General features: G+C 36.3%; 1 protein-coding gene across 4 annotated transcripts in view; it reads left to right on the top strand.

Moving 5' to 3' along the window:
* Positions 1–19,858, top strand: part of OSBPL6 (oxysterol binding protein like 6) — a 239,591-nt gene that overhangs the window by 177,102 nt on the left and 42,631 nt on the right. For all 4 annotated transcript variants that reach the window (XM_049773389.1, XM_049773388.1, XM_049773386.1 and 1 more), the window contains 4 exons: positions 4,578–4,652; positions 9,135–9,300; positions 13,180–13,313; positions 14,571–14,594. In XM_049773389.1, coding sequence (XP_049629346.1) covers positions 4,578–4,652; positions 9,135–9,300; positions 13,180–13,313; positions 14,571–14,594 — 399 coding nt within the window. The remainder of the gene's footprint in view (positions 1–4,577; positions 4,653–9,134; positions 9,301–13,179; positions 13,314–14,570; positions 14,595–19,858) is intronic.

Below are 19,858 nucleotides of genomic sequence, written 5' to 3'. Positions count from 1 at the left end.
ATCCATTTATTGATTCATTGATTCATTGGTTTCTGGGCCACACCTAGCAGAGCTCAGGGGTCACTCCTGGCTCTGCACTCAGAAATCGTCCCTGTCAGGCTGGGGACCATGTGGGATGCCAGGAATCGAACCAGATCCCTCCTGGGTCAACTGCTTGCAATGCAAATAATTGCCCCACCGCTGTGCTATCTCTCCGGCCCCATCTTCTATAATTCTGATAAATTTTCTGGACTTTGATTTTCTTCTGAGTAAACTGATGAAAATCAAAACAATCTCTGAATTCCCTGTGCTTCTAATATTTGGTGATTTGGAGCCAGAGTAATAAAAGTGTGGGTAGGTAGGGCATTTGCTGACCTAGTCTGATCACCAGTATCCCATATAGATGCCTGGGTCCTCAAGGAATGGTCCCTGAGCACAGAACCAAGAGTAAGCCCTGAGCTCTGTCCATGTGGCCTCCCTAAATAAATAAATAAATAAATAAATAATTTATTGATTCTACAAAAATAGATAGTATTTCACCTTCATCAGTCACTTTAGGTATCCAAATTGTTAGTCTTAATAGACAATCAAAAGCTTACTTGATTTTTCAGAGTAAATAGCTTTTAATATATGCAATTTAAAATGATAAATGCCTAAAACTTTTTATGTTACAAATTATATTACTTTTAGAATCTCTACTTCTTTGATCTTTTTATTTGTTATAAAAAAGCTTGCCTTCAATCAAAAATGGGCTTATGATTTTACTTTTTTTAAATTACACTATAAATCAACTTTAATACAAAGATTTAATACAAAGAAACTGACTTTTAGAATTCTTTAGTGTCTCCTGAATAACTAACAATACTTTATAATTCTGATCAAATTGGTAAGTTCTGCTATAGTTCTGAATGTGTAAATAACAAAATCTATGTGTTGCTTTGCTTGCTAATCTAATGCATTTGAAAGTAAATTTTCCTAAGCTCTAAAGATCCAAGTTTTTTTTTTTTTTTTTTTTTTTTTTTTTGGTTTTTGGGTCATACCCGGCTGCGCTCAGGGGTTACTCCTGGCTGTCTGCTCAGAAATAGCTCCTGGCAGGCACGGGGGACCATATGGGACACCGGGATTTGAACCAACCACCTTTGGTCCTGGATCGGCTGCTTGCAAGGCAAACACCTCTGTGCTATCTCTCCGGGCCCAGATCCAAGTTTTTTTAATGTCCATTCTCTGTAAACATAATTTTTGTGTTCCTTTGTTCAGTGTGTCTTTGTGTTTACCCTACTGTTCAGAAAATTAATAGAGACAAATGTACCAAATGATTTCACCAAGAAATTGCCTAAAATTGCTTTTGGCCACTTCATTTGTTTTGAGCATGTGATTGGTTTTGTTTGTTTGTTTGTTTTAATCCTGGTATCTATGGTTATCGTCATCAAAGGGTAAATGAAATAATAATTGAAGAGAGCCAATACAGAGGAACAAAAAGCTCTGTGGTTAGATATTGCTTCACCCATGATTTTATAACTTACACTAGTGAACATATTTTTGTTCATGGTTTAAATAGTTTTTACTCCCTGAGTCTGAGCACATTGTACCTGACCACCTGCTGCTGCTACTGCAAGGCCCACCCTCCTTCTTTATCAATTGGGTTTTTTCTGAAGGAAGCAGAATGCAACTCTGAATAACTCACTTAGTTACAAATTATGCTTTTGAATGTGAGGAGAGTTTGATGGATATCTTTTGAGTTATCAGAAGCAGTTGTCATAATGTAGGAAAATATTTTTCATTCAGATTCATGCCACTTGGTTTCAGTGTTGGTCTTCAACATTTTCTTATTTTGACTTGATGTTGTGTTTGGTTTTATTTTGTTTTCATGGTAATGAAATGGCCCTGATGATTCTTACTGAACTAATTTTGAGAGAAATTGAAAAAAAAATCTCAACCCCATACTCAAAGGAAACTTTATGCTTTCAAAAGTAAGATATGTGCTTCCAATGTCAAGGGGAAATAGATTTCAGAGATGGCATTTAGAAATTCAGCAAAGCCAAAAACACCCATTTCCACTAAGGCTGATAGGTTAAGGGTATCACTGTGTGAATGCTACAGAATGTGGTCCTATCCCTGGGCCTGTTCTGATCACCCAAGCCAACAGGCCTTGAGACGGCCCTATTCTATTCATTCTATTATTGGACAATTATCTGAAGCTTCCTCAATGCATGTATGCAGTTGGAGAACCATTAAGTCAGCCAAGGATAACTGTAGCTAGCATAATTACTATTAACTCAGTATTTTACCCACAGAAACCTATAGTATTTGTTTTTATGGTGGTAAGTAGATTAAACATACCCACCACTTTCTCCTACCTTAATTTATAGATTTTTGAGCACATGTGAACACATACACACACTAATTAAAATGTTTTATGACCATAGAAATCCCAGCATCCCAGCTTGTGCTGTCTAATAATTGCTTTAATGTCATAATCATCTCAGTATTTGAATCACCTTAACTTACAGTCATTATAATGGCCAACTTGAAATGACTTTATAGCAAGTGTCTCATTTTTATCCTTTCTGCAGTACCTAGCCTTCATGTGTGAGGTAGGTGACTATATTGGTGTAGTTTCATTGAACTTGGCAGTCAGCATTGTGTGGTTGTTATTATTTTGAAATAATTACAAAACAAATCATTTAGAAATTGACTCCAGGAAAGTAAAAGTTGAAGTTGTTAACCTGAGTGTTTGACTACTTATTCTTCTATTACACTATTGATTTGTCTGTGAGATTAAATTTTGTACCTCTAGGGCCATATTTCTACTAGAAACTATTGGGAAGCTATCCTCAGGGATTCATTGTGAAATTTATTAGACCTGTGAAAATAACCTTTTAGATGTAAGACTTTCTTTCTCTGAAACTTCATATTTCTGGTACTAATAAAACTTTCACTATCATTATATAGTAACACTTTGTTTTTTAATAGCATAGAGGAAGAAAGGAAGGAAATGGCATTAAAGAAATTTCTTTGGAAGAGAGAGCAGCTAGATTACCTGTTATTATTAGCATGAATTAAATGTTAGCCTCTTAGTTATTGGAGAGAATGTGGACTAGTAGTCAGGATGGAATCCAGATTTTAAAATGTCGGACTGTCACTTGTAAAGTTAACTTAGACTTCACAGGTGCTCAGATTACACTGAAGTTGATCTGGTATGTTATATAGCTGGTAGAGCCCAAGTCTAGCATATACAAGACTCTGGGGTCAGTTCCTGGCACTATATTTCCCCGCTCAAATAAGAGCATTGGTGGTGGGAATGTAGGACTAGTGAAGGGGGTGTTCTGTTTATGACTGAAACCCAAATACAATCATGCTTGTAATCATGGTGCTTAAAGATTTTATAAAAAAATTATCAAATAAAATCCTGAAACAATATTTTAAAAAAAACACTGAAACTTTTATCTCCTCCACTTATTATATTTTGCACAACGGCATTTTGTGTAGAAACTATTTTGTGACAAAGTTATATATGTGTGTATAAACATGTATATATGGATAGAGATTTATTTATTTATGGTGGCCAGGGGATCAAGCCCAGGGCCACATCCTCAGCCTTTATATGGAAATGTATGAGATCAGGAGAGATAATATATATGTAATTTATAAACTTTGAAGAACCATGGAAGTTTAAGACTTAAGTTAAAAAAAAGTTGTTATAAAGGTATTAAAAAGCCAAGTTTTGGATATTAGGTGATTTTATGATAGTCTGAGTTCATAGGAATTGGACTTATCTCTCAGACTTGAAGACCCAAATGGAGACAGTTAAGTTGTTGATGAGGAAATAATCATCATCCCTTAATCCTGTTTATGCAAAATAAATAAATAAATAAAAGCTCTGAGATCCTGTTAGTGGTTTATAGGCAAGTTCACATTATTCATGCTTTTTATTTTTCAGTGCTTTATAGGCACTGTCCTTACACTAAAGAAATTGAAGTGTTTTTTTTTTCTTTTTAAATATTTGAAAATTTCTTCAACTTCTTCAAAAGTCTTCCTGATGTTGAATCCCACCGAGCTTTATGGGAAGAAAGTTATTGAGTGGGAGTTTCCTGGTATCCATACCCTTACTTTTCTTTCAACTTGAAACTAAAGCCTGGCCCACCCAAGCCAGTACCAACCAATTCCCTTTCCATTCACTTCTGCCTGTTGTTTCCCTCAAGCCTGAAGCCACTTTCCCCATTTGTTGAGTTTCATTTGACTTCATATACCACAACCTTGTATAAATAAAAGTGTGCACATGCATTTCACCTCCTTTACACAGTCATTTGTTTTGACTTTCTACCTCTTTTGGGAGTGGGAGGTGGGTCTCAATGGTTGATATTTAGCAAACAGAGTTAAATGCTGAGGGTTATGCCATGAGATGATGACTTTTACCCAGCATGTGAGCAAATGTCCCTTTGAAGCTCTTTTCAGTGCCATCCTTCTGGAAGTCAACTTGAGTTAAAAATTCTCCCTCTCCCCTGTCTGATTCTCTTCCCCACCCCTCATTATCCTGTTTCCCCCTCCTTAACCCTCCCATGTTTTTTCCAACCCCCTCTTCCTCCATTCCCTGTCAGGAAGGGCCACCTGCGAAGGGGCAGTTCAGCACCACCCGGCGCCGGCAGAGGCTCGCGGCAGCAGTAGCTACAACAGTGAGTGGTTTCCAATCCCCAGTGGGCATTTCCTAAGAATGAGAAATAGTGTATGAGTGTCAACTCCCCATGATCAGTTGTCACCTGAGACCCACCCACTGCTGGTTGCCATTGCTTTGAAGGGTTTCTAGCTGTCTGCATGAAAGGACCCACATGTGACCATTCGTGTTTGGCCAAAGCAAACCATTTCCAAATCTAATGTTCTGCTTCTTATTGCATTGTAAGAAATTATTTCAACTGCAGGTCACCAAGTTGAGTACAAGTACTGATTGATGGCCAGGGGTTTTCTTAATGGATATTTTTTTGCCATGCTGAAATTGGAATCTTTGCTAATAAATCACCTATACTTTCTAATAAAAGTCATGTTATTGCAGATCCAAGTTATGCTTTTGGGTGACTATTTGAAAAGAAAGGAAGGGCAAGAAAAGATGCATTTTAATGTCCTCTGTAAACACCTACCCAAATTGCATATGGCAAAGGAAAATTGTCTTCTGGAAGAAATAGTAAGCTAGAAATCCAAAAATATGGTGTGGAGAGGGAAAACACTATAGTTAAAATGGCTTTTTATTTCTCCTGGGGTTTATTTTTGTTTTGCCTTTTTTAAAGAGAAAAATAGCATGAAGATGAACAGGATAAGGAAATACTGAGTCAGGTAAGGCAAATAGTGCAGATTTTTAATCAAGTAGGAGCTATTTATAATAATGAACCATCTGTGTGGACTATAAAAGAGAATATATAAACACAGAAATTGTTAAATGAAGGGAATTATACTACTTGCTTAGTCATGATTCATCAGTTTTTTTTTTTTTACAAAATGAAAGTAATAAATTCAGAGAAATCATGTGTTTTGGCTATTAGGGAATATCTGGATTAACAGTCATCTTGCCCTGATAATGGCAGAATATATTTTAAGACTATAATTACTGAATAATATAAAAAGACTTTTGCTGCATTATAGAAGATTGGATACTAGAGATTTTTTTCTTTACATTAATAAATTATTCTTTCTGACTTTATCACTATGCTTAGCTGAATAGTTTGAGAACTAGAATTGCCTTTTTTTTTGGGGGGGGGTCACACTTGGTGATGCTCAAGAGTTACTCTTAGCTATATGCCCAGAAATTGCTCTTGGCTTTGGGGACCATGTGGGACTCTGGGGATCAAACAGAGGTCTGTCCTGGATCAGCCGCTTGCAAGGCAAGTGCAAGTGCTCTACCACTGCGCTATCCTGCCAAGCCCTAAAATAGCTTTTGATTATAAAATGAACCACTGACAAAGTTTTATTAGGAAAGTGACTTTTAATGCTCATAGTTATGAAATTTGAAAAAAAAATTAAATATTTTTCATGGTTAATGTATATCTTATATGTGTGTCTATATATCCATATATATTTTTCCAGGTGGATAAAGTTTTCAATAGGGACATGATTAATAGACTCAAGCAATACATATAAGTAAAACCAGTTAAATAATTTTTGAATATAATCATTTTTTGATAAAATTGAAGATCAAAATGATTAATAGAGCAAGAACAACATTGTATAACAAGCAAAGGTAATCATGAAAATAGTAATATTTGGTTAAATAAAGAACTTTTTTTTTTTTTTTGGTTTTTGGGCCACACCCGGTGATGCTCAGGGGTTACTCCTGGCTATGCGCTCAGAAGTCACTCCTGGCTTGGGGGACCATATGGGACACCGGGGGATCAAACCGCGGTCCATCCAAGGCTAGCACAGGCAAGGCAGGCATCTTACCTCTAGCGCCACCGCCCGGCCCCCTAAATAAAGTACTTCTAAGATGCCGTGCAGAGAAGTAATTTTGTTCACCACTGAGTATGGCTCTGGAATACCCCAAGCACTAGACACAACTTTATCCTTGTGCCCTTAACACGCAGAGCCAACCATGAAATTCTGGGAGTCCCTCAAGTCACTATGAGAGGAAGCCCACATAAATAAACCCAAATAAATAAACTCATGCACTGTCTCCCCAAATCTTATATTTTAAAATTGCTCCTTTAGTTCCCAGTATTCGGAAACTATACACTTAAATGTAAAAATACACATTTTTTGTCATAACTCCCTTTTATTGATATTGCAATTATGTTTCAGTATAGTTTGACAATGGATCTTGACATCTCCAAATGTATGTATGTGGGTCAAGAAAACTGAGCAGAAGGAAACCTCACACAAATTATATAGCAGTGTTAAACAAATTCCATTTCTGAGCCAAAACAAAATCACTGTGCCTTTAGACTTTCCCTTTTAACTTTTCGTATAGCAATATAATTTTGCACCTTTGCCAACAAGATCACTGTCTTTTGCCAGACAAAAATCATGCTTCTGGAGAAATAAAAGATTTATAGAATTTGTCTCCTTTAAATAAAGCACTAACAATTTCTTGCAAGAAAAAATATCCATCTCTAAACTCAGCTTTCACTATCACCTCCTAAAATTCCACTTTAGAAAATTTAAAATTTCACCTTTCTCTGTGGCCTTCCTACATGCTACATGAAGCATCACCAGGGTTAATACCAGAAAGTTCTTTTTCCTATCTTCAGATAGTCTTCCATGAAAATCTTATTCCTTTATTTATTTTTATTTAAAGAAAATTCATTACATAGTTGATATAATTGATCATAATACATTTGTTTCAAAATAAGGGAAAGCAAAATTATTGAAAATAGAATGAAAAAAATAGAAAGAAAAACTAAAAAGTAAAATAGAAGAGTAGAAAAAAGAAAAAATTATTGAATCTTCAATAAAGTCATTAATACAATAGCAGAAGATTTAGTAAGCGTTTTTTTAAGATAAGAGATAAAAATACAATAAAAAGGTATGTGTGTATGTAGCAATTGTTGTTGTTTGCATAAACACAGCAAAATATATTCCTTTAGAGGCTATCCCAAACAACCTCAGTCATTGTTACCACCATGTTACCACGACAGGAATTCAGGGAATTCAGACTCCTTGAGAATGTTTATGTTTTATGTATGAGACCCTGGATTTCATCCCTGGAACTAACAAAATTATAATAAAACAGTTTATTCTGTACTTCTCTTTTCTCTGGAGCAGCCAAGTGTTCTAAGTCCAATGAGATATCAACATGCTATTGACATCCTCAAACCAATGGAGCCAGTGCCCCATGGATGACAAGACAGAACTTCAGATATTAGGAGCTTTGAATTTGCTATTTTTAAACATGTTTAGCTAATTTTAAGAGGAAAGCTCTATATAATCTTGCTTTCTTCAGCAAGCCTTGGTTAGTTTTTTGAGATAAATAAATATTCCCTGATAAATAAAAGCTCCATCTGAGCTCAATCTATTTTCAACTGCTCTCACCACAGAGTCCAGGTCACTTGTTTTTTACTCTGTCCACTCTTTCATTGGTCTTTTTATGCCCTTAGTGTGTACTCTTTTGTTCTCTCCCTCCATCTCTCTCCCTCCTTTTTTCTGTTAGAATTTAAAATAAAATGAAGGAAGGAAGTGGATTAGAATACATATACCTTAGACAAGATATTGCTTCCTTCCTCCAGCCGCCTACTTTCCTGTGTGAGTTATCCTTTAGTTTACACAAAGTTTAACTTGTGGAGAATTTGATTTTTGATGATAACTGAAAGAACATCTGTGCAGTAAGAATTAGGGAAAGGTAACTGATGATCTGATTGGTTAGAGTCTAGAGTTTGACTGATGGTATTTGTGATGATCAGATAGAATTTTGTACAAGGAGAGAAAAGGTTCTTTCTCTCCCTGCATCCCAAGCCTAGTTCACTTCCATGCCAGGCAAAAAAGGTATTTTTAACATTTTGAAAAATCTATAGTAATATGACTTTTTACATAATTTCTCTCATAATTGGATGCTTCTTAAACCATGTTCATTACGTGTAATAAAATGATAGGTAAGCTATAGAAACATAGAAAGTACATATTTAATTTTAAAACCTTTCAATAAATTTTAAATTTAACAATGGCTTTCTTCAAACCTTTGATGTGTTGTCTATGAAACTTGGTTTATGCTTTAACTTAAGGTATATGAGTCTCATAAATTCTGACGCACTCATTAAGTGCTTGCTCCATGAATTCAGAAAGAAGTGGACATGATAATTCTTTGACAAGAAGTGCCTGCAGATTTGTAAGCAAAGATCAGTTAAGCCACAGTATAGATTACTGTTTTCTACCAGTAGTTCTTTAGTACTGTGGGTTCAGTCTTCCAGTTTATTTGGAATTATACCTTTTCTTCTTGTCATTTTATAATTATATCTCCCTGTAATAGGCAAAGCCAGTGAAATCGTGGAAGTAACTGAGGCAGCTATAGGAATTACATCTCCTTCTCCCTCTCCCCAAACTGCCTACAGAATAAATAATAGTGTCTATAAGTATGTCATCAGAGAGAAATCTTTGACTCTGAAGAATGATTGCATTTTGTATGTCAGAGAATCTGTAACATTGCACTGTTCTTCTTTAATCTTTATTACTTTCCCTTCCAGGTCCCTTTCAGTGCTACCATGTCGCCAGTTCGCTTGCATTCTTCCAACCCCAACCTCTGTGCAGATATTGAGTTCCAGACGCCCCCTAGCCACCTCACTGACCCTCTGGAAAGTTCTACAGATTACACAAAACTTCAAGAAGAATTCTGTTTAATTGCACAGAAAGGTAACAATAAATAGAATGTGACACATACCATATACCAAGGGAATAAAAGACCAGTGAAGGAGTAGACAGAGTAAAAAACATTTGACCTAGTCTGTGTGGTGAGGGCAATTGAGAATGGATCAAAGGTCCTTTAGATGGAGCTTTTTCTGTGAGGCAGAAAAGTTAGGAAAGTTAGGAAAGCTTGAGTTTTTTTGATGGGAGGCTTCCATTTACTTTTCTTCTTATTTAGGTGGTCATGGAATTAAAATTGTTTTACATATTTGAGGGAGTTTTATAGCCAAAATGCAGTGAGATATAATGCCTGACAATTGGGAGGACACACATCATAATATACAGTTTTAACTTAATTATAAAATAATCATGGAGACAGTGGAGAGTGGCAGGAGGCAGCCCCGAGGGGGCAGGCTGACAGCATCGGAAAAAAATCATGGAGGGGCCGGAGCAGTGGCGCAAGCAGTAGGGCGTTTGCCTTGCACTCGCTAACCTAGGACAGACCACAATTTGATCCCCTGTGTCTTATATGGTCCCTCAAGCCAGGAGCGATTTCTGAGCACATAGCCAGGGGGAACCCCTGAGCGTCACTGGGTGTAACAAAAAAAAAAAAAAAAAAAAAATATATATATATATATATATATATATATATATATATATATATATATATCATGGGATGTAGGAAAGACTGAAGAAAGAAAGACAAGGTTTATTCTAGGCTACTGCATGACTTTGATGAAGAGGGTATCTTTTCATTAGCATTAAATACATAAGTGTGAGTATTCTTAGAAAGAAAAAAAGAAATAACTGGATTCTGAGTTTTTTTTATTAAATTTACTGATTGTACTGTATAGTTAGTTGGTCATGAATTCAATTATGGCTCTGCCAGGCAGATCTTTCTTACCTATGATAGTGATGGTTGGTATTGGCTGGGGACTAGATGGGGCTGAAAGTTCCAAAGCAGACTTTATTATGTCTAAGCATGTTAGTATAACAGCCAGAAAACTGCCACATCTGAGTCTCTCCTTCTCTCCTGCCAATAAAGTGATAATGCAGCAGGTAAGGTGCTTGTTTTCATGCAGCTGACTCGGATTTCATTCCTCAACACTCCATATTACTAATTCTGAGTAACTCCAGAAATTATCTGAGAGCACAGACCATGAGAAAGTTCTGAGCACAGCTGGGTGTGGCCCAAAAATTAGAAAGAAAAAGCAGAGAAGGAGGGAAGAGTTAAATGAGTTAAGAAGTCTTGTCTATGGGCCCGGAGAGATAGCACAGCGGTGTTTGCCTTGCAAGCACCCGATCCAGGACCAAAGGTGGTTGGTTCGAATTCGGGTGTCCCATATGGTCCCCCGTGCCTGCCAGGGGCTATTTCTGAGCAGACAGCCAGGAGTAACCCCTGAGCACCGCCGGGTGTGGCCCAAAAACCAAAAAAAGAAAAAGAAATCTTGTCTATATTTACTAAATATAGACAATTTCATCACCTGAGATTCATGTTTTGGTTTACGATTATTGTAACTTGCCAGGCACTATCTTTTCAGAGGAGGCATAACAGTGCCATCTCCTTCTTGAAAACATATGTTCAGTGTACCTCCTAATACTCAATTGCCTTGTGGCTCAGATGAAACAGGAAAACAAGCTGAGAGTGTCTTGAGAATGTTGAAGCTAAATTCAGACTCTCAAATTTGCAGCAAAGAGTCCATACTTTTCAAAGAATTCAACAAAATCGTTTTGCCCTTTTTTTTCTATAGATTTCTCAGTTGAGGTTTTTTGTTTGTTTGTTTTTGTTTGTTTTGGGGGCCACATTTGATGTGTCAGGCCTTATTCCTGGTTCTGCATTCAGGATCACTCCTGACAGCTTGTAGGGACCACATGGAGTGCCAGGGATCAAACCTGTGCTCTCTCCATCTCTCAATTAAGATTCTTAGGTCCAACTTGTATCTGATATCTTACTCTGCATTTTTACTCCAGGTTTTATGTGGATACTAATTATTAGGTCATTAGGCTAGGGTGGTGTTCTTTGTGTATAAGACAACATAGTGAAAGCTCCTATGCTATATGATACTTTTACATTCAGTGGAGCATAAGGCTTCAGGAGTCATGAGACCACAACTATTTGAGTTAAATATACAGCACAGCTGCAGATGGGATTTGAAAGTAGCCCCAGGAAGGCTCTGTGTGTTTGCTTGCAATCCTGAAGCTTTCAGAAAATCCAAGTTTCAACAAAAATTTCAAACCCTCTGTTGAACAACTTATTTTCTTTTCAACATTGTCCAATTCTCTATATTAAAGGGGAAAGTGGCTTTTCTAAAACATTAACAGCACTCTTTGGGAAGAATTGTGGGTTTAGAAGTGAGTAAGAGTCTGTTTTTACAGCTGCCAGTAAGGTGACTATAAAAATATATTCCTGTTATCAAGTGATTACCTTTAAATCAATGATGACTGGAGTATAGTATAGCAATCTGTGGATTGTGGGTCCCCAGGTATTCTGCCATTTTCCTCTTTTAATTCACATCACTGATGTGCTAAAATTTTCACTTCTTGGACTAGTGGGTAATGAAGGCAGTTGCTTTGAATGCAACCAATACAGGTTTGATTCCTGGCACGAATCAAGAATCAAAGGGACTCACCTTGGTATTTCAATGTCCTAAGCACTATTAGGAGCGATTCCTGAGCACAACCAGATGTGAACCAAATAAAGTAATAAAAATATCAACTCATTTTAAATATTGCCTTTCTCAAAAAACAAATAAATAAAAAAAGAGTAAAAATACTTTTTTGGGGGGTGGGGATGTTGAGTCACAACCAGCAGTGTTCAGGACTTACTCCTTGCTCTACACTCAGAAATCATTCCTGACAGGTTCTGGGGATCATATGGGATGTTAGGAATGGAATCCAGGCCTGCAGCATTCAAAGCAAATGCCTTATCTACTGTCACTCCAGCCAAGAAAATACCCATTTTAGAAGACTTTTCATGGTATACAAACAATTTTTGTAAAACTAGTTATAAATTGAACCTTTTGTATTTCAGAGTTAAACACAACATCATATTTATAGATATATTTGTTTAAAATGTATAAACAGATGGTGCTGTTTTTACTTCCAGTTTAATGGGGAGATAATTGACATAGTATTCTATAAGCCTAAAATATACATATTGGTTTGTATTATAGAACTTACTCCCTAGTGTTAACAAATACTTCCATTATGTCACATGATTACCTGTGTATGTGGCAAGGATGTGTGAGATCTGTTCTTTTAACAGTTTCTAAATATGTAATATAGTATAGTCAGCTATCATCCCCTCATTCTACATTAGGGCCTCTGAATGTATTGATCTTAACCTCTGGAAGTGTGTGCTCTTTGAAAGCAGTTCTGATAGCATGGCATTCTGAGCTGAGAAGAATAAATACAAGTTCTGTTTTTAAGACCAAAGCTTCCAGATCATTCACTAACCTTCCAGTTACAGAACTCACAAAGTGCTATTTTGTGGATACACCCTTTCAGTGAACAGCTTTGGGGTAGTTGTAAATCATTTCTCAGAGACTTCATTATACACAAAACTGCTCAGATATTCCCATCATCTACAGCAAAGTGAAAATTATTCCCTTTACCTTCTAAAAATTACAGATTAGTTTCTAGGAATTGATCTGTAGAACTGATACTGAGTTGACTTCCATTGTCTTTGTTGACTGTTAGTAGAAGATGCTAAAATTTTCACCCTGATTGAGTGCCATTAATCTGTTTTGTTAGATATTCTGATCATTCCATTATAAAACAGACTTTCAATTAGATTAGCACAGTCTTTCCAACAGATATCCAGGTATGAGTTAAAATCTGAGTTTACGATTTTGTCCCTTCTTGTTGGATACCTTTCTTCCTGCACAGTGCACTCACTTTTGAAGTCTGCATTTAATAGCATCGCGATAGAGAAGGAGAAGCTGAAGCAGATGGTTTCTGAGCAGGATCACAACAAAGGCCACAGCACCCACATGGCTCGGCTTCGACAGTCCCTGTCTCAGGTAAATGAGAGCATGTTTTCAGGTTGTTTTAAACCAGGGCTGGTTCACCACCCTGAGCACCAAAAGCTGGGGCAAAGTGCTCACTGATAGTGGGGCTATAATATATATAGATATATATATATATATATATATATATATATATATATATATATATTAAGGAAGGGGTGGTGAACTCGTGAGATTTCATTAGCAGAATTTTTTTAAAGGAGTGAGGTGGAGAGTGAGAGGGGGCCTAAGTGCAGTGGTGGCAGGTTATTGGTGCTCTGCCTAAACATTTCTTAAAACATTAAAATTAATGTTGTAAACCACAATTATTTTAAAAGACATTATAAAAAGAGTGCTAGGGCAGAGTTAATCATCCGGGTGCTGAGAACACATTCATCTGAAATCTTCCACAGTCAAGTGTCAGATTTCAATTTCATTACTTCTCTTTCCCCCAATGACCATTTGTTTTTTTTTGTTTGTTTGTTTGTTTTATGTGTGTGTGTGGTTTTTGGGTCACACCCGGCAGTGCTCAGGGGTTATTCCTGGCTCCACGCTCAGAAATTGCTCCTGGCAGGCACGGGGGACCATGAGGGACGCCGGGATTCGAACCGATGACCTCCTGCATGAAAGGCAAACGCCTTACCTCCATGCTATCTCTCCGGCCCCAAATGACCATTTGTTTAAAGCAAAAATTAACTCAACATGCTTGTCTACATGTCATTGATCTTTTGACTGATTGAATACTTTTTATGCCTGCCTCTGTTCAGTGAAGAGATACTGATGCTTGACTATCATATCTAAAATATGTCCCAGAATATCCTCAATCTGTTGTTAATGAGAATAAAAACCACTAGATCTTCCACCGTCGTTTTCTCACTTTCAGTACAATTCTAATCTTTTTATAAATAACAACTCTTCCCTATGTGTTCCTTTTCTGATATGCATTTATTCAGAATTGTCTTCTTCAGTTATGCTCTCTGAAGCAATACTTTTATATTTCTATATATGTTGCTATTATTCAGTATGTCTTTATTATATAGTATTTAGGTACATTGAGCTTATTAATAATAAAATCCCTGTGGAGATCAAAGGTGAAATCTGTTAAAAAATCCTTTAAAGCTATGTGCATGCTTATAAATGCCAACAACTTCCTCTGAAATATTTCATTTATTTTGCTAAAAATTCCTTTAAGAATATACTGTACATGTATGACTTTGTGTGAGAATTCAGTGTTTTTATAAAATATTGTTCACTTCCTGGTGCCTGGATCAGAGTGAAGGACCAAGCAAATCCTGGGTAAGTGGTGTTCCTTGTGAATCAGCTCCTGCTTGAATAGTTTCCCTTCGCCCCTAAAACGTGGACTTATGGTGTCCTGACCTGTCTTACGTACCTGAACTGTCAGCATATTTTGAATGTGAGGTTTCCCATACTGGACACTGTTTTCTGCACTCCCTGCTGCACTTGCCAGAAAACCCATCAGTTAGGTGCATCTGCCGCTACCAGCATTGAATAACGGTTCTTGGAAGCATGAGCATCAAAGCTGCAACCTCAACGCCAGTGTGCAGAGGGCTTTAGTCTTAAGCACATTTCAATGGCTTGCCCTTGCACTGTTTTGTCCTGTGTCTGTTGAACTCTCAGTCCATACTAATTGACCTTCTGAATCACTAGTCTAAAAGTGTGAATCAGAAAAATCAAAGTATAGAATAAGCATGGTATGTCACCTTGTAAATATGTTGGAACTCTTTGGTCCTCCCTCATGTTGCATGGTTTCCATCAGCTATATTTAATGGTGTAGTTTAGAGGTCTAAGGCAAGCTTACATTGATTGTTTTTAAAAAAAAAAAAGAAGAAAGGACATATTTTTGCTTACTTGGATTGCTTTGTTAGTAGGATAGAGGATGGTAAATAGAGGAGTAGATTTGGTAGATTGAGTGAGATTAGAAATGATGATGGAATAGATTTGGTAGATTGAGTGAGATTAGAAATGATGACGGAGGGCCCGGAGAGATAGCACAGCGGCGTTTGCCTTGCAAGCAGCCAATCCAGGACCAAAGGTGGTTGGTTCGAATCCCGGTGTCCCATATGGTCCCCCGTGCCTGCCAGGAGCTATTTCTGAGCAGACAGCCAGGAGGAACCCCTGAGCACCGCCGGGTGTGACCCAAAAACCAAAAAAAAAAAAAAAAAAAAAAGAAATGATGACGGAGAGAAAAGTTAAGTCATGCATTTGTTCATTCATTTATCTATCCTGTTTTACCTGTTGAAAATATATTAGGTACATTGCAGTCTAGGGCACACTAAGATGAAAGCAGCTTTGGCTATGTTAACTGGCTTTCACTGAGCTATATTTAGGAAGCGATGTTTTGGGGGCTACACTGTCATCCATTCAGAGTTCCTGGGTGCAGCTGAGTTCTAGATCTGGTTACTGAAAGAATAAGAAATTCCCTGCTTAGTGAGAAGATCACACTCCTAGAAGAATTGAGCCTAGAATGTAGCATTTTATGAGAAATGGCCTGTATTAACATGATTTGGGTAAAGTAAAGCACAATAATATCAGTGCACCCTTTGAGTTAGGTATTTCCTTTTATTGTCATCACATGTTTCTTTACATTTATAGTTAGAGCCTCTAGTGATTTTTATTAATTGTTTTAATTTCTTGATTTACTTTGATCATAATGTTTAGTTTTCTTTTATACAAAAAGTTAATTTCAAAAGGGGCAACAATAAGTTGGGATTATAAATAGAATTATATCTGAAACTAAAGAAGCCAGTGCTTCCCTACTGCATTTGAAAGCAACATTCATAGTCTTCTGTCTGCCCATTTTTTCCCATTGGGTCAGTTGTACCTTCACTGACGACTGATTGGCACTACCACTGACTCCAGACTTTCATTAGGCATTTAAGTTTACTTATAGTCCACTAAGTTCTTAGGAGCCACTGTGATTAGGCAGTGTGGAATGTATCTAAAGAAGGGCAGTTCATATTAGTTGATGTATGGAGCAAACAGGAAGAATTAACCCACATGTAGCTAGAGGATATGTTGGGGTTCCAAATCATTAGGAACTCCATGAGTTTAGTTTGTCTGATCAACAATGGGGACCCTCAAGAATTATAAATCATGACTGATAATGCCAAAATTAGAAATACTACTACATACTTGTATATATTAGAATTATTTCTCCAGTACAGTAGAGTAGATGGATAAAATTAAGGCAAAGCTTGTTGGGCAGGTTCTCTAGATATTCTAAAGTAAAAAAAGGTCTCATTAACATAGGATCACAATGGATAGGAGGAGGTGGGTTTTAAACATCCTTTGTGGGAAGAATAATCATAACTTGGAGATCAACAGAATTGATTAGAGAGGAACAAGAGACACAATTTCCAAATTAGTTGTTTTTTGTTTGGGGGCCATACCAAGTGCTTACAGGGGTTTCTCCTGGCTCTACACTCAGGAATTACTCTTGTCAGTTCTCATAGGACTATATGGGATGATGGAGGATCAAACCCGGGTCAGCTGCATGCAAGGCAAGCGTTCTACCAACTGTACTCTTTCTGACCCCAAATTTCCAGATTGTTTAATTGGATAGCTGTGTAGGTGGTAGCTCCATTTCCGCCAAGACAGGAATTACAAGGGAGTAAATTTGTCAGGGTATTTGTGGAGATGAGGTATCTCTAGAACATCTATAGATCTTTCTATATAAAGAAAGATCTGGATTAGAAAGAAGTAGATACCCCAGTACATTGATGAAAACATAGTTAGATGTTGATAAAATGTGGTTTTGGTAATAATAAAAGTGGTCAGTGGTTCTGGTACTCTCATAAAGAATATTAATAATTTATTAATCTAATTTATCAGGGTAAAAAAATGGACTCCTTTGGTTGAAAACCCAGAGAAGCAGTCAAAGGAACTTAGAGGAAAATGACCTGCAAGGTCAAACATCAAGAATTTTGATATTCTTAAGGGGTAAACTTGAACAAAATCTCACTTTGGTGGAAGATGATTTATGGGCTGAAATTTGGTCATATTCTCTACTTAGTTATTTCATAAGAGGAGGAGACAAATAGATGAGGAAACACTAAAGATAAGTTCACTGAGTAGAAGCCATCCAGATTAGTCAACACGATTCTGACTGTCTTGTTTTAAGACTGAACTAAATGGCCTGAGTACATTGTAAGAAATGTTTCTGGGTATGGATTTATATTAATACAATTTCATATTAAAATTTGATTTTTAACTAGCCTAAAGACATTGTCAACCCATATTAAGGATTTATTAGTTGAACTCCAGACATTTTTCTTATTACTGGTTACTAAGCCAAGTTTCTACTTATAGAGTGACAAGAATTAAAATAATTTCTTGAATTAGTTTAACATTGTAAAAGCATCTTTTGATATAATTCTTATTTAATATATGTCTAGAAGTTAAAATACTACTTTTCAGTCACTTTTTCAGTGCTAGGGATCAAATCTAGGGTCTTACATATGTAGAGCAGCTTACTACTACTGTTTTATAGCCCTGACTTTCATCTAAGTTTTTTTTTTTTAATTTTTTTAAATTTTATTTTATTGAAACCATTTTGATTTACAAAGTCCTTCATAGTTGGGTTTTATATACAAGGTCAATTCCATCATCAGTCTCAATCTACCACCACCCTCTCCCCCGAGCCTGTTTAGATATTTTAGTTCTGTTCTTTTTATTATCTCCACCAATGAACCTGAGACCACTTGGCCACTGGCCCCCATTCTTTTATATTAGTGTCTTTTCTCCACTCAATTTCTTTCAGTCTCCTTGCTATACTATATGACCAAAGGTGTTCAAGGAGACTTCCATTTATATGCATTTCTTCATGGAGTTATTCTAAATAATACATATAAATGATATCATTCTGTATTTATCCTTCTGTTTTTCTTCATTTAACATAATATCTTCTACTTCCATCTACATAGCAGAAAACTACACAATTCTATCATTCTGTACAGCTAGGTAGAATTCCATTGTATCTTTTGAAAAGCTACTTTGACTATATTAATATGTTTTCCTAGACAATTTCCAAAAGCATGCAATAGATACTTCATAAAAATCCATCCAAGAATAATTTAAATAATTCACTTAATGCTTCTAAGTAGGGGGTACACTGGCTCCACTCATGGACAGTTCCTGTGGATTATTGATTCTTTTTTTTTTAATATAATTTTTATTTTGATCATAGTGGCTTACATATTGTTGACAATAATATTTTAGGTACATATTTACATAAAATCAGGGGGGATTCCCATCACCGGTTTGTCTTCCCTACTCCTCCTTTTTTGTCCTACCTTCTATATCCTCTTCCCTCACCCCCAGTGCTACTAGAATATGTGGTCCCCTCTGTACCTATCCTATTACTTCGTAGTCTTACACCTGTTTGGTCCTGATGCCTCCTTTATTTCCCCCTCTAATTGGGGGGCAGGACTAGTCATCTAAGTTTTTAAATTTTTGTCTCCTGAGCAAATTTGTCAAAATTCTATCCTCCATTTAAAACTACAGCATTTTCAGAGAGGAGATCTCACTCTAGTTAGCACGTTCTATTAATTCTGAGTTCTTGAATTTGATCTCTTGCACCAAAGAAAGAAAATAAGTAGCATAAAATTAGTATTTTTCTACATATTATCTCTCTTGGGCAACAAACTATTTACAAAACTGGGCAACATAAGAATTTCCTCTTTTAAATTGCATTTGTTTCTTAATCTATATTTTCATATAACATACATAATCTTGTTTTACCTATTGGAAACAAAGAAAGTACTTTTGCATTTTAGACAATGTAGATATTAGACTCAAATTTGCAAGTCAGGGCATTTTATATACCACCTTTCCCCTATTAGATCACTCAAATTGACATAATTATAATTCAGAACCCTAAATTACATAATATAAATAACTGAAATTTAAGTCTATCTACTGAGTTTTCACTTCAGTACACTAACTGTGTTAGTTTGATTTCTGACTCTAGAATTTGTGCATGACTTGTGCCAAGTGCAGTAGTAGGTGTTGGATCTATAAAAATGTAAATAGTAGACTATTCAATCACTATATTTTATTAAATCAATATGCCATCACTTGTTAGCTATATAGTCCTATGCTTTAATAAGAAGGGGAAACTTATTGACAAACTAAGTGTTAACTATAGGATAAAAATATGTATTTTATTTTATTTTGTTTTGTTTTATTTTATTTTATTTTGGTTTATAGGCTACATCCAGTGGAGCCCAGGGTTTACTCCTAGCTCTACACTTAAAAATCACTCCAGGAAATCTCAGGGGACCATCTGGGAGGCCAGAGATTGAACCCAGGTCCATCCCAGGTCAGCAGTGTGCAAGGCAAATGCCCTACAACTGTGCTGTCACTTTGACACAAAAGCATGTATTTTAGAATCAGTAAAGTGAGCCAATTAAATAAATGAGAATGTAAGCAAAACATTGGTTTTAGATATATACAGCATAATGAAAATTCCAGTCATAGTATTTAGCATTTTTCCTGTTATAGTATGTTACATATACCAAATAAATATGCTTTGGGATATG

This window comes from Suncus etruscus, chromosome 5, assembly GCF_024139225.1.
Source record: "Suncus etruscus isolate mSunEtr1 chromosome 5, mSunEtr1.pri.cur, whole genome shotgun sequence".
NCBI classification, from domain to species: domain Eukaryota; kingdom Metazoa; phylum Chordata; class Mammalia; order Eulipotyphla; family Soricidae; genus Suncus; species Suncus etruscus.
Note: the sequence above shows the minus strand (reverse complement) of the source record. Positions and strands in the feature narration are given on the sequence as shown.